Raw genomic sequence first — 18946 nt, forward strand, 5'->3', positions numbered from 1 at the left:
CAAATTAGAGGTTTTTAGCTATGAAGTTCTGCGATCTTCATGTATGTTTCCTGTTGTTTTAGGTTTTTGTTGTGATGGAAATGGCTTAATTTCACAATTCTTATGAAAATTATTAAATAGGTAAAGTTATGACAATAAAATATAAATAGATAAATAGTGTAGATAGATAGGGTGTATCATTTACATTCAGTAACAAGCTGTAACAAATTGCATATAATATCCATAAATTGAATAAACTTCTTATCTTTTGCAGTTTTGTGCTGTGATTCAGCAACATTTTTGTATGGCTTTTGTAGCTCTTGGTTGCAGTATGCAAGAAACACGGCCCATCAGCTAATAATTTCTTCCCCTTAGTACGGTCTGTTTACAATATTTCACCAGCTAGAAATGACTTTTTCTGAGTGCAGTATCTATAAAACTGATTTATCAAATTCCTTAGTTATCATGAATGGCTGGAAAAGGTGAAGTCATGGAAATTCGTTGGTCTAAAAATATGAGAACCCTATCATTAAATTATTAAGCAGAAAAATAAATTGAGAGTGTAATTGGGCCAATTACTTTTTCAGTTTGACATACAAGTGCATCTCAATAAATTTGAATGTCGTGGAAAAGTTCATTTATTTCAGTAATTCAACTCACAAGTTTGTGAAACTTGTGTATTAAATAAATTCAGTGCACACAGACTGAAGTAGTTTAAGTCTTTGTTTTTTTTTATTGTGGTGATTTTGGCTCACATTTAACAAAACCCACCAATTTGTTTACCCCTTTGACTCTTCCTTTCCAAATCATCTGTCCAGAATATTTTTACACTTCATTTCAGCACCCTGCCTCAGCAGAAGAGGGAGATGAGCAGTTGCTGTTATGTGGCCGTCCAGTGCTGACAGTGTTTGGTGTGTCTCCATATCTGTTCTCAAGTGTCAGACTCAGTGGTTCTGATGAGACAAACAAAGGGAGGGAAAGAATGGGAGCACATTTTTAACAAATAGGATAGGATCTGGAAGAAGGACGCAGCTGTGGCTGTTACGATGAGTCCGGTGAGGCACGTAGGTATGGGGTTTGAGGAACAGCGTAGTGTCGATTTTTCATGAAGGACACAGATCTCATTTCAGACAACAGAGGGAAGGGCTTCCTGTCTGCGTGCCTGAAAAGAGAGCAGTGGGTCTTCCCTTCCATGTTGCTGTTTGAACTTGTTTCAGGATGCATGAGCTGTGCGATAAACTAAAGCTTAGGCGGTTAGAAGGGGAAAACACTGCAGTATTTTTTTTTCACAGCAGTCAAGGAAGAGGAGTATTAAAGGGTTAGTTCACCGAAAAATGAAAATTATGTAATTAATAACCCGCCCTCATGTCGTTCCAAACCTGCAAGACCTCCGTTAATCTTTGGAACACGGTTTAAGATTTTTTAGATTTAGTCCGAGAGCTTTCTGTCCCTCCATTGAAAACGTATTTATGATATACTGTCCATGTCCAGAAAGGTATTAAAAACATCATCAAAGTAGTCCACGTGACATCAGAGGGTCAGTTCGAATTTTTTGAAGCATCGGAAAAACACATTTTGGTCCAGAAATAGCAAACATTACGACTTTATTCAGCATTGTCTTATCTTCCGTGTCTGTTGTGAGAGAGAGTTAAAAACACAACAGTTCAATGATATCCAGTTCGGTGGGCCGACTGATTCAAGCTGATTGAAGAGCAACTTTGACTGAAACAACCATTCAAATTGGTTTCTTGAACATGACAATGAGTTCACTGTAATAAAATGGCCCCCACAGTCAACAGATCTCAACCCAATAGAGCATCTTTGGGATGTGGTGGAACGGGAGCTTCGTGCCTTGGATGTGCATCCCACAAATCTCCATCAACTGCAAGATGCTATCCTATCAATATGGACCAACATTTCTAAAGAATGCTTTCAGCACCTTGTTGAATCAATACCACGTAGAATTAAGGCAGTTCTGAAGGCGAAAGGGGGTCAAATACAGTAATAGTCTGGTGTTCCTAATAATCCTTTAGGTGAGTGTATATTAAGCACATGACACATTTCCATTCCACACCTCCAAGAAGTCTCCAGGAAAACATTGGCTTTCATTTACACATGAAATTTGATCTCAATGTGTGAAATATGAAAGCGTTGACCAGCATGAGTGTGCAGCATTCCCTATACTCCTGCCCAGTCAAGGGCAAACAAATGTTCATGGCTTACATTTTTAAGAGGAAGTTTCACAGGAGACAGGAATGTTTACTCCATTTGCTTTCCCCAGTGTTTCTCATTTAGAGTCAGTCTGATATTTTCTGTCTCTCTCTGTTCAAGGCATGTTCCCTAAATCCCTCTGCCTCCTGTCTTCCAGTTTACAGATCTTGACAGACTGGAGGAACTTGGCAGGATTGAGGGTCACAAGGGATGTTGCCGTAGCCCCACAACAATGAAGTTCCGCAGCAGATCCCAAGGTCGAACATGTCCGGTTGTATCAAGTCACAACACTGCTGAGCATGACCATGTCGTAATGAGATTAAGCTCTATTATGGCCAAGAGTGGATCCACCAGTTCTAATTTCTTTATGATAGATTCTTTCAAAAGATCAGAGTGTACTGAAATTGTTTATTTAGTTCATTTATTTTTTGAGACGTTCAGACATATGGAGATCAGTTTCATCCTAACGTTTGAAGTTAATGTCTTGATGATGTCATTTTGAGCAGGTGGAGGAAGCCACTTGGAGTCTGTTGGGGAAGACGATGAGCTTATCGTAGAAAATGGGGATACGGGAAGTGACGCTGTAGAAAAACAAGCAGGAGGAGGACGCAAACACTCCCTCCCACAGCAGCTGGATACAGTGGGGGTCCGACAGGTTGCTGCAGCATTCAGCTCACTCCTTTTCATTTTTGCCTTATTGGGTATAACTTGATGCCTGGTTCCAGTTCCTTCTGTTACAATAGCCAAAAACAAGAATCATCATGTGACCCAGACTTGGCTTTTCCTAGGTTTCCCTTAACTGTGCCAATTACAGTGCTCTTCAAAAGTTCATTTTAAGATGTTTGAATAGTTTAATTCTCACCCCAGACCTTCATTTTTTGTCATATTTCAAGTATAAGCCTTCACACAAGCAAGGCATAAAGTACAGTCATTTTAGCTGATATATACCCTAAAAGACTGTGTAAATATATAATTTCACATATTATATAAGGATAAAAAACATAGGAAATCCGTTTTCCGGGGCAACTGTCAAATAAACAGGTTAGCATCATTATTTAATAAAATATGAATGCTTCTATTGACCAATCAGAATCAAGCATTCCAGATTCTGCGATACGCCTAAATATAGTATATTATGTGTAATGTAATAGTCTCAATTTGTTGGCTTTTTCTTCACAATGACATTAGCACAATAGCATTTACATGAACTTGCTCTCAGCTGTTGCTTTTAAAGTGACTTACAAATGAGGAAAAACATTTACAGAGCATTTCAAATGTATGACGACTCACAGTTAAACACAATGCTTATTTTATGAACTCATCGTTTATTCATAACCTCTTTTATCATCCTCTTCAGGAATATCAAATTGTGAAGAAATGGGCTCGTTCCCTGAGCACTGTTCAGGTGGAATCTCCATGGCGGCTGGCACAGCCATCCATAATCTCCAACATTGTCCTGATGAAAGGACAGGGCAAGGTGAGGGAGGCCCTGCACCCATCACAATACATGCTGTCACCATGAGCTTTCACATATATAGCATTTTGAATAAAAAACAAAACTGCTTTGATCTTGTTGGTTTTTGTTTATTTTGGGGTGATTCACTCTCTGAATCATATTGTAATGAAAGGGATATAGAAGTGAGCAATGAAACCTCTTTATCTGTATACCAGACACATCACAACCTGTGCTATTGTAAATTTAGGCTCACAGTGATGTGTCGTTGAATGTGTCTAGGGTCTCGGCTTCAGCATTGTTGGTGGGCAGGATTCAGCCCGGGGGAGGATGGGTATATTCGTCAAAACTATTTTCTCCAATGGAGCCGCTGCAGCAGACGGGAGGCTGAAAGAAGGTAGATAGACACTCCTGATCATGATACAGTAGCTCTAATGTATTTGGAAGAGTTGTCATCAGAGTTGTTGGACTTCATCCACATAGCTTGAGGATTTTCATTGTCTTTGACTTTTATCTTGAGCTGTTTCTCTGGTGAAGGATTCATTTTTGCACCTTTCAGGTGATGAGATATTGGAGGTGAATGGAGAGTCTCTCCAAGGCCTCACACACCAGAAGGCCATTCAGACTTTCAAGGTAAACTGCTCAGTCACGCACTGAAACACCTGCGGTGGTGCATTAAACCTCAGAAAAGAATGAACTCTGGTCTGTAAATCTCAGGCCCATTTCTTTGAATTATTTTTAAAGTTTCTGGAAGAAAATAAATTCCTAAGAATTCTTAGCTGTTTGTCCCACTCAGCATCTAATAAACAAAGTTTTTCCTCTTTTCAGCAACTGAAGAAGGGAGTAGTTACCCTCACAGTACGGACCCGTCTGAGAAGCCCAAGTCTTACACCCTGTCCCACGCCAACCCTGCTCAGCAGATCCAGCTCTCCAAACTCAAATGCCAGTGGTGGGACTCCAGTCCCTGCTAGCTTTGAAGATGGGGACTCTCGTAAGGGTCCTGGTCCCAAAGATCGAATTATCATGGAGGTTACACTGAACAAAGGTACAATCATGGCGTTTTGATAAAACAAACACAGTGAGTTGCGGAGAGGTACACTAACATATAAAAGTTTGGTCTCAATAAGTTTATTTTTATTTTTATTATAACTTAATACTCTTAAATAAATTAATACTTTTTTTCCGGCAAGGACACATTCAATTGATCAAAAGTGAGAGTGAAGACACTTATGATGTTACATATGATTTTCATTTTCAAAGGCTGTTCTTTTGATCTTTGTATTCTTCAAGGAATCCAGGAAAAATACTTTTCACTGTTTTAAATTACATTTTAAAATATATTATATTATTCTATTCTATTATAAAATATATGATATTATTCTAAATTGTAATAATATTTCTCAATATTACATTTTTTGATTGGAGATGTCTTTCAAAACCATAAAAAAATCTTACTGACCCTAAAAATTTGTACAGTTGTGTATACAAATTTAGCAAAAACTAACAGTAATAGTTTTGCTTATTCATGTGTACTGTGTTTGCTGTTTGCATGTGTACTTTTACATGTCATTGTTCTGGGAAGAAAACAGTCTTGAGAATTAAACATTAGGCCTGTATTAATTTAATAATCTGGTAAAGTATATATACCCTCCAAGTGCTGTTCTCATTATTTGAGTTCAGTTAACATCTTCAGTTCAGGGACACCAGGTAATTCTTTGACATGAAGATTATTATTGCAGTGTCTATGCATATTTAAATTACAAAAACCTAAGTCTTTTAAATCAAAGACTCTGGGCTTGATTCCCCTTAAGTTCAGTAGAAAATTTCACCTCAGCAGTTGTTGAATATGTCTAATGAACTAATAAATGTTTCACATCTGTGATGACAGAATATTTCAAATCCCTTTAAACAGATGAATAGGGGACACAAATCTCAGCAGTGCTGTTTTTGTGTGTGTTTCAGAGCCAGGTGTGGGGCTGGGTGTCGGTGCCTGTTGTCTAACACTGGAAAACAGTACACCTGGGATCTACATCCACAGCTTGGCACCAGGATCTGTTGCAAAAATGGATAGCAGGCTCAGGTAGACCTTTGGTTATATAGCGGTCATGTGGATCCCATGTAGATTCACATGTCACATATACAGTTAGCTGAGTGGAAAATTTTAATTCAGTATATCTTATTCAAGTTTTAAGTTTGTCCGTTTTTCAGTGGTTAATCAGGGTAAAGAAATGGCTCAAAGCAATTTTGCCTGTAGTTTAGGTGTGCCTCTAAAATAAACCCCATATTATTGCATATTTCTTAAAAAAAAAAAAAACTGACAATACATTTATAAGAATTTTTTTTAACGTAGTTAAGAGTGGATGATTCTGGTTTGTCCAACTTGGCAGACATTGGAGCCCTCTGAGCAATCATCTTAAATTCTTTCAGTTGATTAAAGAAGGGAGCTTCAGGAATAAGACCCCACTAGGGAGAACAATCACATAAATCTTCATTTTCCCTGCAGAACGCACAATGTGTCTATCTCTGTCCACCTGTTTGTAGCAGATAATTTTTTGAGTGTATAAAATTTCCAGTAAACCTCATTTGTTCTTAGTTTTTTGCATGTGTGTTTGTGATTTGCTGGAGTTTGTGTGTCGTCGCTCCTTTTTGGATAAAACGCATCACAGACTGAAAAAGAATGTGCGGTAACACCCAGAAACCTCTGAATAGGGTCTCTACGGCAGGAGACTGAGGTCCTGAATGTTGGATCTGTCTGAAGAAAAAGATATGCTATAATACACATTCAGACATGACTTATTTATTTATTTAACAACAGATGCGATTTTTACAACAGATGCGACAGGGTTGACATTTAAAATATCCTTAAACTGCATGCATCAATGGTAATCCCCGTTATCATATGATATATATTATACGCTATCGTTAATTGGTCTAGAACCTAAATATATTTTGGATGTGTGCATGTTGAATATAAACCTAATAAATCGCGTAGTCGGCTAAAAATATGTACGTTCACTCCAAGCATGGCAAGACAGCGTTAAGTTTAAAATAACTTTTTGTATTTTGTTTTATTTTAAAATGTAATTTAAAATGTAATCTATTCCTGTTATGGCAAAGATTAATTTTCATCAGCCATTACTCCAGTCTTCAGTGTCACCTGATCCTTTAGAAATCATTCTAATTTGGTGTTTTGCTGCTAAAGAAACATTTCTTACCTTTATTATGAATGTTTTTTTAGCGTTAAGTTTTTATCAAATTCTTGATTTCATGACTTGTGTGTGTGTGTGTGTGTGTATCAGTCGAGGAGACCAGCTCCTGGAGGTGGACTCTGTGAGCCTGAGACACGCAGCGTTGAGTGAAGCATATGCTATCCTGAGTGAATGTGGACCCGGCCCAGTCAGCCTCATCATCAGCCGACATCCAAACCCCAAAGTAAGAGCCAAACATGTGAAACCCCACCATGCTATCTTATGTAGCCTTAGAAATTGAAGTATTTACAAACTATCATTTCTTTGACAACTGAGAATCTATGGTAGTTAATAGTTTAGTTCAGAGGGAGCAACTTTTGTCAGATTATTGCTCCATGAAAATAAAATACTTGGAATATTTTGATGTCTATTGAACTAGTAATAATGTAAATGCCCCCTAGTTTTAGAACCTGGTATTAATTGATAAATAAACAGTGTGGTGATGTGCTCACACTCCTTCAGTCTCAAGGACTTCTTCCTCTGCCAGACGGGTGCAAGTGGAAATCAGAAGCACCATCCACCTGTTAAGTTGTAATTTGCTCCTAGCATGAATCATTGAAGCCCGACAAAAAAGTACACAAGTTAGATTATGCTGACTGAGAAATGAGAGCCAGTGCTAATGTGCCGTGAACAGAGCTGTGTTAGGACTAGCTTAACACTTACCAGGTGACAGAAGGTCAGAAGCCTTTATTAAAGAGTTATTAATTGCTTAAATCAGCACCTGACATATAATTATATATATGTGTGTGTGTATATGAATGTCATCAGAGTTCTTTAATGTAAAATGTCAAAAACAGAATCACACATTTCTTAATGTTTTTGTATTTGAATGTTTGAATTTTATGTCTGAAATCATGATAATTTGAATAAATCATTTTAATAAATAAATACATCTCTGATAGTAAGGTAAGGCTGGTATGGGCATACAAATGGTTATATGAGGTTACATTTAAAGTTGAATAAAGCAGAATTATGAAGCAGCTTGTTCTGCTTAAATGACAGTGCCGCCTGGTGGTCGGAAATGATTTTTGTCATTTGCCTCATTTTAAAGTAAACACTGGATCAAGATATGATAGTTGATATTTAATGAAGACTTAGGTTATAGCAATGTTTTCCCATGGTCAGTGAGATTCAGTGGCTGAGTGATTTGTATCATCATCTCTCACTTGAAGGTGTCTGAACAGGAGATGGATGAAGTGATCGCTCGCTCCACTCACAGAGACAGTCATTCTTCCCACACACTCGGTAAAATGCTTGTTTTGTTCTGGTCTGACTGTGGCCACTTGTTATCATGCTTCTCGTGGCTTTAAAAGCCACAGGGTATAGTTTAAAAACAATAAAAACAAATATTAGTTACATTCTGAAAAGCTCTGGTTTGGCTTTGATTTATTTAGTTTTCAAATACTGCTTTGAAATTCTGATGCAGTAGTCTCTGAAATCAGAGGTTTGTGCCTCAGCAAGAAATACAGCATACATTTTCTTTGCTCTTTCACAGGCCTGCCGTCCAAGAGTCCATCTCCCACTGTTAAAGCCAAGCAGGGTGAGGGTAATCCTGCTCTCAGCTGGACCATGAAGAGATTCCTAGAGCCAGCCAGCAGGGTAAACTACAAGCTTTAGTCTACAGAGGACTCAACTTACATGAGAAAATAGACTTAGAATTGATCAAATCCATAAAACATTCCTAGATTTGAATTGAATTTTAAGTACAATGAAACAAGTATTCAGAGACTTAAGTCACTGAAGATGTGATGAAAATTAAGGACTTTGCATTAAATAACAAAATACCGAACTGAGAGGTATTTATTTTAAAGACATATAGCAAAAACACACTTTCAAGCAAACAGTTTACAAAAATGTTTTCTTTTTGCTATATTTCAATTGATAAAGATAGATATATAGTCCAAAATTAAGACAACCGACTTCTTATACACACTAAAAATTACCTTTAAGTGGTCAAAATAATTTAAAACGGCCCAGAAAGGTAAAAAGGAAAAATGTAGGTTAGTTCTGAAAAATCTAGCATGATTTGTTTGCAGAAGCTGCTTGGTTTTGTTTAGGGTTAGGATTAGTCCCAATACTTTTGAGGCCGTTGTATGCACACTACTTAGTGTTGATCTTCAGGTTTGAATTTTGTGTCTTGATCTGACCCTGCAGCAAGGCTCGTTGAGTTCAGAGGCAGAGCTCTCTCAGTATTTCTCAGTTCAGGAAGCACCCAGCCAGTCTTCCCTCTCTGAGACCATAGCGATGGGATCCAGTGATCACAGTAGCAGGAGCTGTAATACGTCTATGGAGGAATCAGCAGCACCTCAGCCTCATGGTAACATTACTGAATCTAAAGTGTCATGTTGATAAAAAATGAGTTACAGTTTCTCACTAGAGTGTGTGTTTTTCTGTCTTTTTATGGTAACAGTCTATCGGGACTGCTCCTATAGAGGTTCAGACAGTAGTCCCACAAGCCCAGAATGTTGTAAAGCCTCTGGAGGGGCTGGTCGCACTGCTGACATGCCCCAGCAGGCCAGCGTGGGAAGCAGCCCGAGTTCTGTACGTAGCCTACTTCTTCGTCAGCGTCGGGTCATCTGCTATGAGGATGAGCCTAGTGATGACGAGACTGACATTGGCCCCTTCCGTCGCCTTCTCCGCGGGGTCTCGGATGGCGACCACCACCAGCACCAAGAGGAAGACTCTGGTATTGTAATAGCCACGTCATCTCTCGAGGTTGATGATGAAAGCCAGGATAGCAGTGAGAGCCACAGGCAGACTGGAAGTGAGCAGGCCACTCCGCTCTACGGAAGCTCGCTCGAATCTGAGGAAGGACCTAATGGCCCGGCTGGTGTCGAATCTCCCTTCACGCTCATTCGCTGTATGGAGGAAGCTGGAGGACCAAACCTTGGTGACAAAAAAGAGCCCCATCACGAAGGGCAGGAGGTCAAACGCTCACCCAAGCTGGAGCACAAAGCCGTGACTCGTGTCAAGAGCATGATGAGCATCGAGTGCCCCAACCCTCCACAAAGAGCCAAGGGCGAAGAACCGACTTTACTCCCAGCAACCACTGCCCAGGTTACACAGAACAGCACGCGGCCGCCCTGCAGGATGCTGCACTGCAAGAAGGGGGAATCCAGTGAATTGACAGGGGTCTGCACCATTGAGAAGATAGTGCTCCAGCGTAGTGAGTCAGAGTCTTTTGGTTTGGATCTGGAGATTAAGTCCACTCCACTCAAGGTGCTGATCACAGGGCTGAGGCCAGGAGGTGTGGCGGAAAGGGTAGGTTGGAAATTGTGAATGTTTTGATTAATGAGTTTTAACATTGAACTTAGGCTACAAGAAAGTCTTTTTGAAAGAAATTGACCAGAGTTAAAAGATATCGGGTTCTGTTGATAGTTCTCAAATGTTCATTCTTCCACCAATGCTAACAGAATATCATACTAAAATACTCTGCCCTTCTGATTCACTGGTGCCAAAACTTGACTACTGAATCCACAGCCCAATACAGCAAAATTACTAAATGATCAACTGTCATGAGCATTTATTTTTTTTGTTAAATAAAAACATAATGTACCCAGTGTAGTCTGGTTTCTAAACAAACAAGTCTTTGATATACGGTATTGTTAAGACCAGTTATTGAGTTGCATTCATGCCACCTCTAAACAGAAGAGTCATTATATTTCTATAACAGACCTTTTGTAATTATGTATGTTTGAAATGATCTCATCATTTGGAAGGTAAAATGCATACATTTAATTATGTATTTATTTCCATTATTAAAAAAATGTTAATGGACTTGTTAAGGTGCAGAGTTGTTCAATTCTTTACGATTTCCATCCTCACTGTTGAGATGATAGTTGGTGTCGGATAGCTGGTTGTGCTTAGAGGCATGGATGAGATATTTACAGAATAAATCTTTCATGTCTGTTCCTTCAGGAAGCCTCAGGGAAGATGAGCGTGGGTGATGAGATTGTAACAATTGGTGACACCCCTGTGTGTACATCCACCTATCAGGAGATCTGTGACCTCATGCACAACCTGCCAATCACGTTGACCTTAGAGATTCAGAAGCCAGTCTCAGGTGAGTTGCAGTCAGCATCCTCTATCTATTGCTTCCCGGAGTTAACCAATGATAAGTCCATAATAGCTTTGGGTTTTTTTTTTCCCCATTTATGTCTGCTCATTTAAATGTGACCCTGGACCACAAAACTAGTCTTAAGTGAGAAAATTTCCAAATTGAGATTTATACTTCATCTGAAATCTAAAAAATATAAACTTTCCATTGATGTATGGTTTATTAGGATCGGACAATATTTGGCCGAGATAAAACACACAAGGATACATTTTGAAGACTCACTCTTTTCCATGCAGTTACAAGGAATGGTGACTGATGTTTCTTAAACACAGAAGATAAATTCACTGTAACAGCACCGTAAAACTGGTTAAATATGACTTCTGTCACGGAAGAAGTAGCTTCTAATAGTACACATCTTACGGACTGTTTCTGTGATGCTTTTGCATCCATGTTGTCTCTGTTCATTGTAATTGAAAGGACATTTTTCCACACATTTTTTTGTTCTTTGGAAGAAAGAAAACAAGGGGTTCGGAACCACACAAAGGATTTCCTTTTTTAATTAACAGTTCCTTAAAATATAATTTTATAAGATGTATTCCCTATTCTAACTGACTATACTATACTGATACTGATCCCAATTTACAATTTTGACAACCTAATAATCAGCATTATGAATTTGCTATTTTCAAGAATAGTAGTCAATGCTGTGTTATGTATAGTGTCATATTGCTCTAGATAACTTGTTAAAGTATTATCCACATTCCCAACTCCCTTCCCTCAGACTTTGGTGCTCCAGCAGATTTAAAGCTGTTATATGTAAGCTCCACAATATAGCCGTATAAACAGGTCTTGTACAATATATCCTTTACTAGAGACTGTTAGCACAGGTAGAATTGCCACTGCAATAAAGAGATCAGTCTGTCTCTTCCCATGCTGCCTTAAAGAGATAAGAGTACTACAGGCTTCCCCTTTCTGGCAGTACCCTTCTCCAGCTCAAAGGGAACTGCAGGCTCCTGGCTATTTGTCAATGGTGACTATTGATTACTTTACTACCGTAGCCACAGTAGTTGTGTAGAGTAACAGCGCCAATGCTTCCTAGAGGCCATTAGCCAATTAGAATCTAGATTTGGTGTTATTGCTCTGACTGCCACATTCAAATTTTAAATGAAAGATGGACTGAGATATTCATAAAATTTTGGTCAAAACATAACTCAGATCCTTTGAATCTGATCATGCAGAGCAATAGCCTCAATAAACCATTTAGCGTATAGTGTGTTAATATATTTGTCATGTATCTGTTTTATATGTCTATACCTGCCTTCATCTGATGTTTATACTGTATGTGACTGATCCTTTTCATCATATACATTTGCGCATATGCTCATATACATTTGCGCATATGCTCGTATACATTTATGTAAGCATGAGCATTTATCAGCTTTGTGTATATTGTTTAGAAAAACATGCACTCAATTAAGTTGAATGCACCACCAGACCTTTTTCAGTTATGCCAAGTAAAATACCCTTTGAATGCAATAAACATTTAAGGAGATGATGCCTGTTTTATATTTGTCGGTAGAGTAAAACTGAGTACAGTCTTATATGTTTCTAGGATGACAGTATTACATCATCAGAAAAAATACAAGAATCCTTTTTCTGTGGATTGTCTTTGTATTTGTAAGGGTGAGAGTGAGACTCACCTTTCTCAGAGAGGTTATTTCATGGTAGTCCAAAGTTTCCTATGGAGTTTGGCTCTGGGGTGCTGACTTTGAACAGCAATAATGAATAACAGAAACAGTGAAATATCAGACTATGAAATGAGCTGCAAAAGTACTGCTCTGGGTTTATTTTTAGTACAGTTTGAAGATAATTATTATTTTTTTTAATCCATATTGTATTTTTGTCCATATTTGCAGCTGTAGATCGACTTTCTAGCCTGATTATGTCCTCTGGCTGTGAGGGCTCATCTAAATTGGAGGCACCTAGACCTCCTCCAGAGGAAAGGATTCATGTGGATAAAACTCTAGTTACAGCCCAAGAAAGCCTTTCATCAGAGACAAATGTAAAACAAGCATTAGCAGTCCACAGCAACAGCACTAAAATTGATGATGTCATAACTGAACAGAACTCGGAAGAAATCAAAGAAAAAGACAAAAGTGTCTCGGGTTCTGCAGATGCAAGTGCAAAAACAGAAGAGTGTAGTGAAGTAGACAACAGTGGGACTGCAGCTCAATCACAACCTAACCCTCAGGATTTCTCTGCCCTAGATGTGGGGAACAGCGACTGCCATTTTCCTATAGGAAATAGTTATTCAAGGAACTTAAGTAATCTGGGAGAGGACATTGTCCCTCTAGATAAAGGAGATGGTGAGAGCCCAAGCATGTACAGTCTGGTGGAAGATAGTGACTCTGCAGACAGTGCTGTTAAAGTAGGGTCATCTCAAGGTCGCTGTGACGGTCCTCAGGACACTGAATCAGATGAAAAGCAGGTTGTGCTCTGTTTCAGGTCGGTCAGTCAGCCTGAAGTCAGCAAATCAGAGGACAGCTGTCTGACAGATAGAAAAATAATTGAAAATAGCCAAATTGTTGACAAAACACTTGCTAGTTTGGATCTCCACAACCCACCTTCACGCAAAATGCAAGACAAGGACTGTCAAGAGAATAGTCATTCTGTCTCTGAGTTACCAGACCCACTTTGCCCTCAAGTTTCAGGTGATGATCTCTTAAATGAGGATAATGTGCATGCTCCCACACAACATGAGGCAATTTATGCATCTCATAGAACACAATCAAACTGCGAGACTGATGAAAAATGTGAAACTATTTCAAAATCTGTTGAAATCTGCCAGACACTAACAGATGTCACTTATCCCAATGTTACTCAGAGCAACTGTCATGTCACCCCAAGAAGTCAAGAAAGCACAACAAAGTTGCTCTCAGATGCATCTCTGTCAGTAGAGAAACTCAGCACTGGACAAGTGCCACTGGGATTGACTGTGCCAGAACCCAAGGCATTCAATTATACCAATGGTGAAACTAGTGGGCAGGCCTCCTCTACAGTTGCTCCAGAAGACAAGGAGAGAGAGAAAGTTCTTCCTATACTTGACTTGAAATCATCACTCTCCCAAACCCAGAGTAAATCCAACTCTTATTGTATCAAATCTTTGGGAACTAAATCCCCTAATGACACCCCTGTCTCACCCCTGCTGAGAAGTAGACTCAAAGTTGATGATAAAAAGTCAAATACATCTTCTAAACTCAAGGGTCTAAGTATTAAGAGTAAATCCAAAGACCAAGAAAAGTATGTGTCTAGATCTGCCAGGGTGGAAAGTCCAGGAGAGAAAAAAGCTCCCAGCTCCCCAAGTCAGTCTCCTAAACTTCTCTCCAAGAGAACCACACCAACCGGTAGTCCTAAATCCACAAGAACGTCTGAGAGGATCAGGGTTACTTGTAAAACTGACCAAAGTCAACCAACCGTGTCCAGTGTCTTGAAGTCAAATTCCATCAACACCGCCAAAGAAGAGCTCGAGCCTTCCAAGAAGGAGCAAGCCGCTGATTTATTGGAGCAAGTCTCAAAATCAGAGGTCACTGTCGTCAGCACTCAAAGAACTTTCATTGAGGTACGACTTTCATCCTCTTCGTCTACACCTGTGCTTACACGCAAGGAAGTTGTGAATGCAAGTCATTTAAACTTGGCCTCAGTGTCGGTTGATCAAGTCGAGTGTAAGGACTCCAATTCAGACTCCTCTTATAGAAGACACACAATCTCATTAGAATTAACCAATTCTTCATCTAGTTGTTCTCAGCATGATGGTACTAGTAAAACAATTGAAACTGCTGAAAAGGTGTATTGTAATGGCCAGGAAGAAAATCTCCTCAGGAACTCGAATAATAAAGATGGTGCTTCTCGTCTCAAAACAAGCAAATCCAAATTTTACCTAAGGGGACTAGACCGCAGGAGCTGCTCTACAGACATTAGCTGGTCTCTTGACCCAAACCCCTTCTCAGTTCGTCAAAGAATCCAGTCCTTTGAGAATCTAGCCAGCTTTGATCGATCTGTTGTAAAGTGTATAGACATACCGTTTTATGCTAATAACTCAAAGCCACCTCTGAACCGGAGGTTATCTGGGTATGCTGGATCCGTTAGCAGTCAGTCCGGTGACAGTCGTTCTTTGAGGAGGAGTTTCAGCTCATGTGTAGACCATTTGAGTTCAACCCCAACTCCACCATATCCACAGAATTCCACTTCCACTTCAGTTGTCACCATCTCTGAATCAACTCCTCCAAACCGAACCACAGAAGCTGTTATGAAGGAGAAGGTGAGAAACGAGGCGTCTCAGAACCGACCCACTGTACACACACCACCAGTACTGCGCTCCCGCAATGCCCGCACACATGGAGGCCTGTCGCACTCCAAACTGAGAGAGATACGGGCACTGAGCATGCCTGACCTGGACAAGCTGTGTACTGAGGATTTCACCAGTGACCCTGGAAATGTGATGTTTAAGACGGAGTTGGAAATCCACCCTCACAGATCCATAGACCCAACATCACTCAACCTGCAGTGCACTGTGATGACCAGGGTGAGCAGTGTTGACACTGGGGTTCTTGGTTCAACCAGCAGTGGGGACCAACATGAAGGCCAGATCACAGGGCTCTCATGCTGGACTATAAGGTGAGTGAAGACCTGTTTATAATGTGCAATGAAAAAAGTTCATAGTAAGTGGATTACAATAGCTTACTAGTCCTCCAACGACTAACTAGTTGACTGAGTTTGCCTTTTTGGTTTTAGTATTTTTATATATTTTTATATTTTAGTGGTGCTTTATGTTATTGTTAGAGTTGCATATCTCAGCACATAATATGTATTTGCTTATTCCAGTGTGGTGTTTTGAGACACTGCACAAATGTTCCTGATGAAAACAACTTTCAGTTTATTCAGCAAGCTTTGGTTGATAACATTTCCTGACTAGGACAAAAACAGTATTACAGCTAATATTGCTGTTGGGTATCTTCAACAGTTTGAAAGACCTTGAATCTTCTCCTTTGGACCAAAATAAAGTGCAAGATGTTCTGCGTTCACTCACGACCAAAGTGGATGTGACAAGTCTCATACAGGAAATAAACACTCTTTCAGAGGTCAATTATCTTATCAGTATTTTTCATGTTCCATAAATGTAATATAAAATGATTTGTTTACATATCAGATTGTTTTAATGTCTATTTAGAAAGCTAATGTTTTAAGTCTAAAAATGATCTGACGTTCTAAAGTTTCTTTTTAAAGAATGGGGAATATATATGGCTTCAGATAGCAATTACAGAAATGCCTTTGTGTGGGCTTATTAATATTTATAAAACTCACACCTTTTGGTTATTTTTATCAGTCTATTTTCCTAACAGAACAGCCATTGTTAATATGGACCCTATTTATAGCTTTCTATATTCCATTTGATAAAAAAACAACAATCTCAGTTAAGTTAATCTTGTATTGCATGAATCTTTTTTATTTAGGTTAAAGATGGCATTTACTTTGTGATCTTAACCAAAGAGCAAGGATCTGGACTGGGCTTCAGCATCGCCGGAGGAGTAGATCTGGAGCAGAAATTTATGACTGTAAGCTCTTTTGTTCAAGCAAAACTGAAACTTTTTCTTTAAATCGATAAATTAAAAAATCAGTAGCCATTATTTGTAACATATATAATTATACATGATCTCCCCCTTGTGCTTTTTAAAGGAACGGAGTAAAAAAAAAAAGATTAAGTTAATTATCTAAACTAAGTTTAGAACTGAAATGTAAACTGAAATTTCATTTGTTGAAGGTCCATCGGGTGTTCACTCGAGGGGTGGCAGGCGTGGAAGGGACCATTCATAGAGGAGACAGAATTTTGTCAATAAACGGGACCAGCATGAGTGGGATCACACACGGAGAGGCGCTGTCCTGCCTTCATCAGACCAGACTGCCAAAACAGGCATTAGTGGTCATCCAGAAGGGCAGGAACACTGAGCCAACATCACCTAAACAAGAACTTCCCCTTCATACTGGAATCTGTCCCACTCCAGGTCACAGAGACAGCAGCAGAGAACATAAAACAAGTGAGCATCTGGAGTCATTGTCACTTCTGTGGCAAAGATTGGTCTTCAACTTATTGGCTTGGGTTTTTATAGCGTAAATAACTTGTTCTGTTCCTAATCGGCTTCTTGGTGTGTAGTAGGTGTGGAATTGAGACCAGACGGGGCTTTGAGTGTGGAGTTACAGAAGACTACGGCTGGTTTGGGGTTCAGTCTAGATGGAGGCAAAGCATCTGCTTGTGGAGATCGACCTCTCTACATCAAACGCATTTTCCGTGGTGAGTGCTCTACACAAACATTTCAAGACATCCACTAGGAGGAGACAAAAGTTATAATATATGTATCGAGAGAACACTTAGCTCATCTCCAAGCATGATAAGACAGAAAGGTTCAGGAAGAGTGTAACGTTCAGACTGTGTGTTCTTTGTCACCATTCAGGAGGAGCTGCTGAACAGTCCCGGGTCATTGATGTCAGAGATGAACTTCTAGCCATCAACAGCTGGGCTTTTCAACGCCTGGAACATCATTAAAACTGTCTCTGAGGGCCCCGTCCAGTAAGTCATCAGAAAACCCAGGACTTCAGTATGACCCGGTCTGATCTGTGGTGGACTCTTGTTGTACATAGACTTTGTATTTCTTTTCGTAAGTTTGTTATCGGATCTCTATGATGAAGAACCTGATGCACATTCATTTTTATACAAACCGAGGCTTCTGCAGATTTGTGGTAGACTCACATATGCGGGTTTAATATGCACAAACTTTGTGCTTGATGACTTTTTGAAGAATTCTCAATGATATGTTAACAACTGCATCCCTTGTGTAATATAATTTAATTCCAATATTGTGAAAATTGGTTTATAAATATAGCTATGCTTATACGGTGATAATGCAGACCACTAAAGAGTGTGTTCCCATTGCCTAATCTAATGGATTACAGTAGATCAATGTACATATCAAATTCTGTGTGTATCATAAAATGAGTGTTTGTTTTTGACTGGTTTATGACTAATATGGATTTGTGGAATTATTCTTTTTTCTCTCTCTGTTCTCTGTTTTACTGGTATTTTTATTGTTCCTTTTGATGATTGCAATTTTTGGGGGGATTTGGCATTTAATTATTTCATCTTAAAGCTAAAGTGTGTACCACTAGCAAACACTCCTATCACCCCATCTTTCAGGCCTTTTTACATAAAACAGGAAGCTGTACCCCAGACCCATGCTATTGGTTAAAGCACAAGATGACATGACAAAAAAAAAAAACATCTGTGAGAAGCCACCATTTTTACACTTGCTTCACCTTTAAATACTTGAATTCAATCAGGTTATTAACATTTGAAATACAATCACAGAATGAAAAAGCATTGTCACCTTAGCACAGTTTAATTGGAATGCAGTATAGACTTTTACAGTTATGATTATGTTTGATCCTTTTCTTTCAGCTGTGAATATTGTCACGTTTACCTTCTGAGACTTTCAATAGAGTTGTCTCCCGGATAAAATGTATCAGTGTTGTTGTTGTTATATTTTACTAGAATTTTCTTTGTTTAAAATATTGAGGCTCCCACTTATTTTATTGTAATTTAATTTTGCTGCGTATTAAGCACAAGTGTATGAACTATAGTGTATATGGAGAAAAAAAAACAATTATGGATATATATATATTTTTGTCTATCTAACTTTCTGTTCTGCCCTTGCGAATAAAGACATCAGATGTTTTTTAAATGTGCTATTTTACTCATGCACCAAATTTTGCCTGTCGGAGTTATTTATATGAATCTGCATATTTGTGCGAATTCTCCATTTAATATGCAAGTGTTTGCAAATCTTTGCTTTCTTAGGCAGTTATCTAGGTTACTTGTTATTTGTTAATTTCCTTATTAATGAACACTACATGCTCTTACTGAGAGCCACAACAGGCTGAAGTGTTTGG

At 39.0% G+C, this 18946-nt stretch overlaps 1 protein-coding gene across 4 annotated transcripts in view; it reads left to right on the forward strand.

Moving 5' to 3' along the window:
* The window catches only part of LOC128002593 (PDZ domain-containing protein 2), a 50254-nt gene extending 31516 nt beyond the window's left edge, over positions 1-18738 (forward strand). For 2 of the 4 annotated variants that reach the window (XM_052592455.1, XM_052592457.1), the window contains exons 6-24: positions 2348-2447; positions 2697-2845; positions 3548-3667; positions 3926-4040; positions 4203-4276; positions 4472-4688; positions 5606-5723; positions 6943-7075; positions 8064-8136; positions 8387-8490; positions 9046-9208; positions 9302-10152; positions 10810-10954; positions 12865-15622; positions 15969-16086; positions 16459-16560; positions 16767-17040; positions 17157-17294; positions 17455-18738. In XM_052592455.1, the coding sequence (XP_052448415.1) occupies positions 2348-2447; positions 2697-2845; positions 3548-3667; positions 3926-4040; positions 4203-4276; positions 4472-4688; positions 5606-5723; positions 6943-7075; positions 8064-8136; positions 8387-8490; positions 9046-9208; positions 9302-10152; positions 10810-10954; positions 12865-15622; positions 15969-16086; positions 16459-16560; positions 16767-17040; positions 17157-17294; positions 17455-17546 (5844 nt within the window). In that variant the 3' untranslated portion in view covers positions 17547-18738. The remainder of the gene's footprint in view (positions 1-2347; positions 2448-2696; positions 2846-3547; positions 3668-3925; positions 4041-4202; positions 4277-4471; positions 4689-5605; positions 5724-6942; positions 7076-8063; positions 8137-8386; positions 8491-9045; positions 9209-9301; positions 10153-10809; positions 10955-12864; positions 15623-15968; positions 16087-16458; positions 16561-16766; positions 17041-17156; positions 17295-17454) is intronic. The other 2 variants (XM_052592456.1, XM_052592458.1) reach the window with 1 other exon arrangement.
* The last annotated feature ends 208 nt before the right edge of the window (positions 18739-18946 follow it).

This window comes from Carassius gibelio, chromosome A5, assembly GCF_023724105.1.
Source record: "Carassius gibelio isolate Cgi1373 ecotype wild population from Czech Republic chromosome A5, carGib1.2-hapl.c, whole genome shotgun sequence".
Classification (NCBI taxonomy): domain Eukaryota; kingdom Metazoa; phylum Chordata; class Actinopteri; order Cypriniformes; family Cyprinidae; genus Carassius; species Carassius gibelio.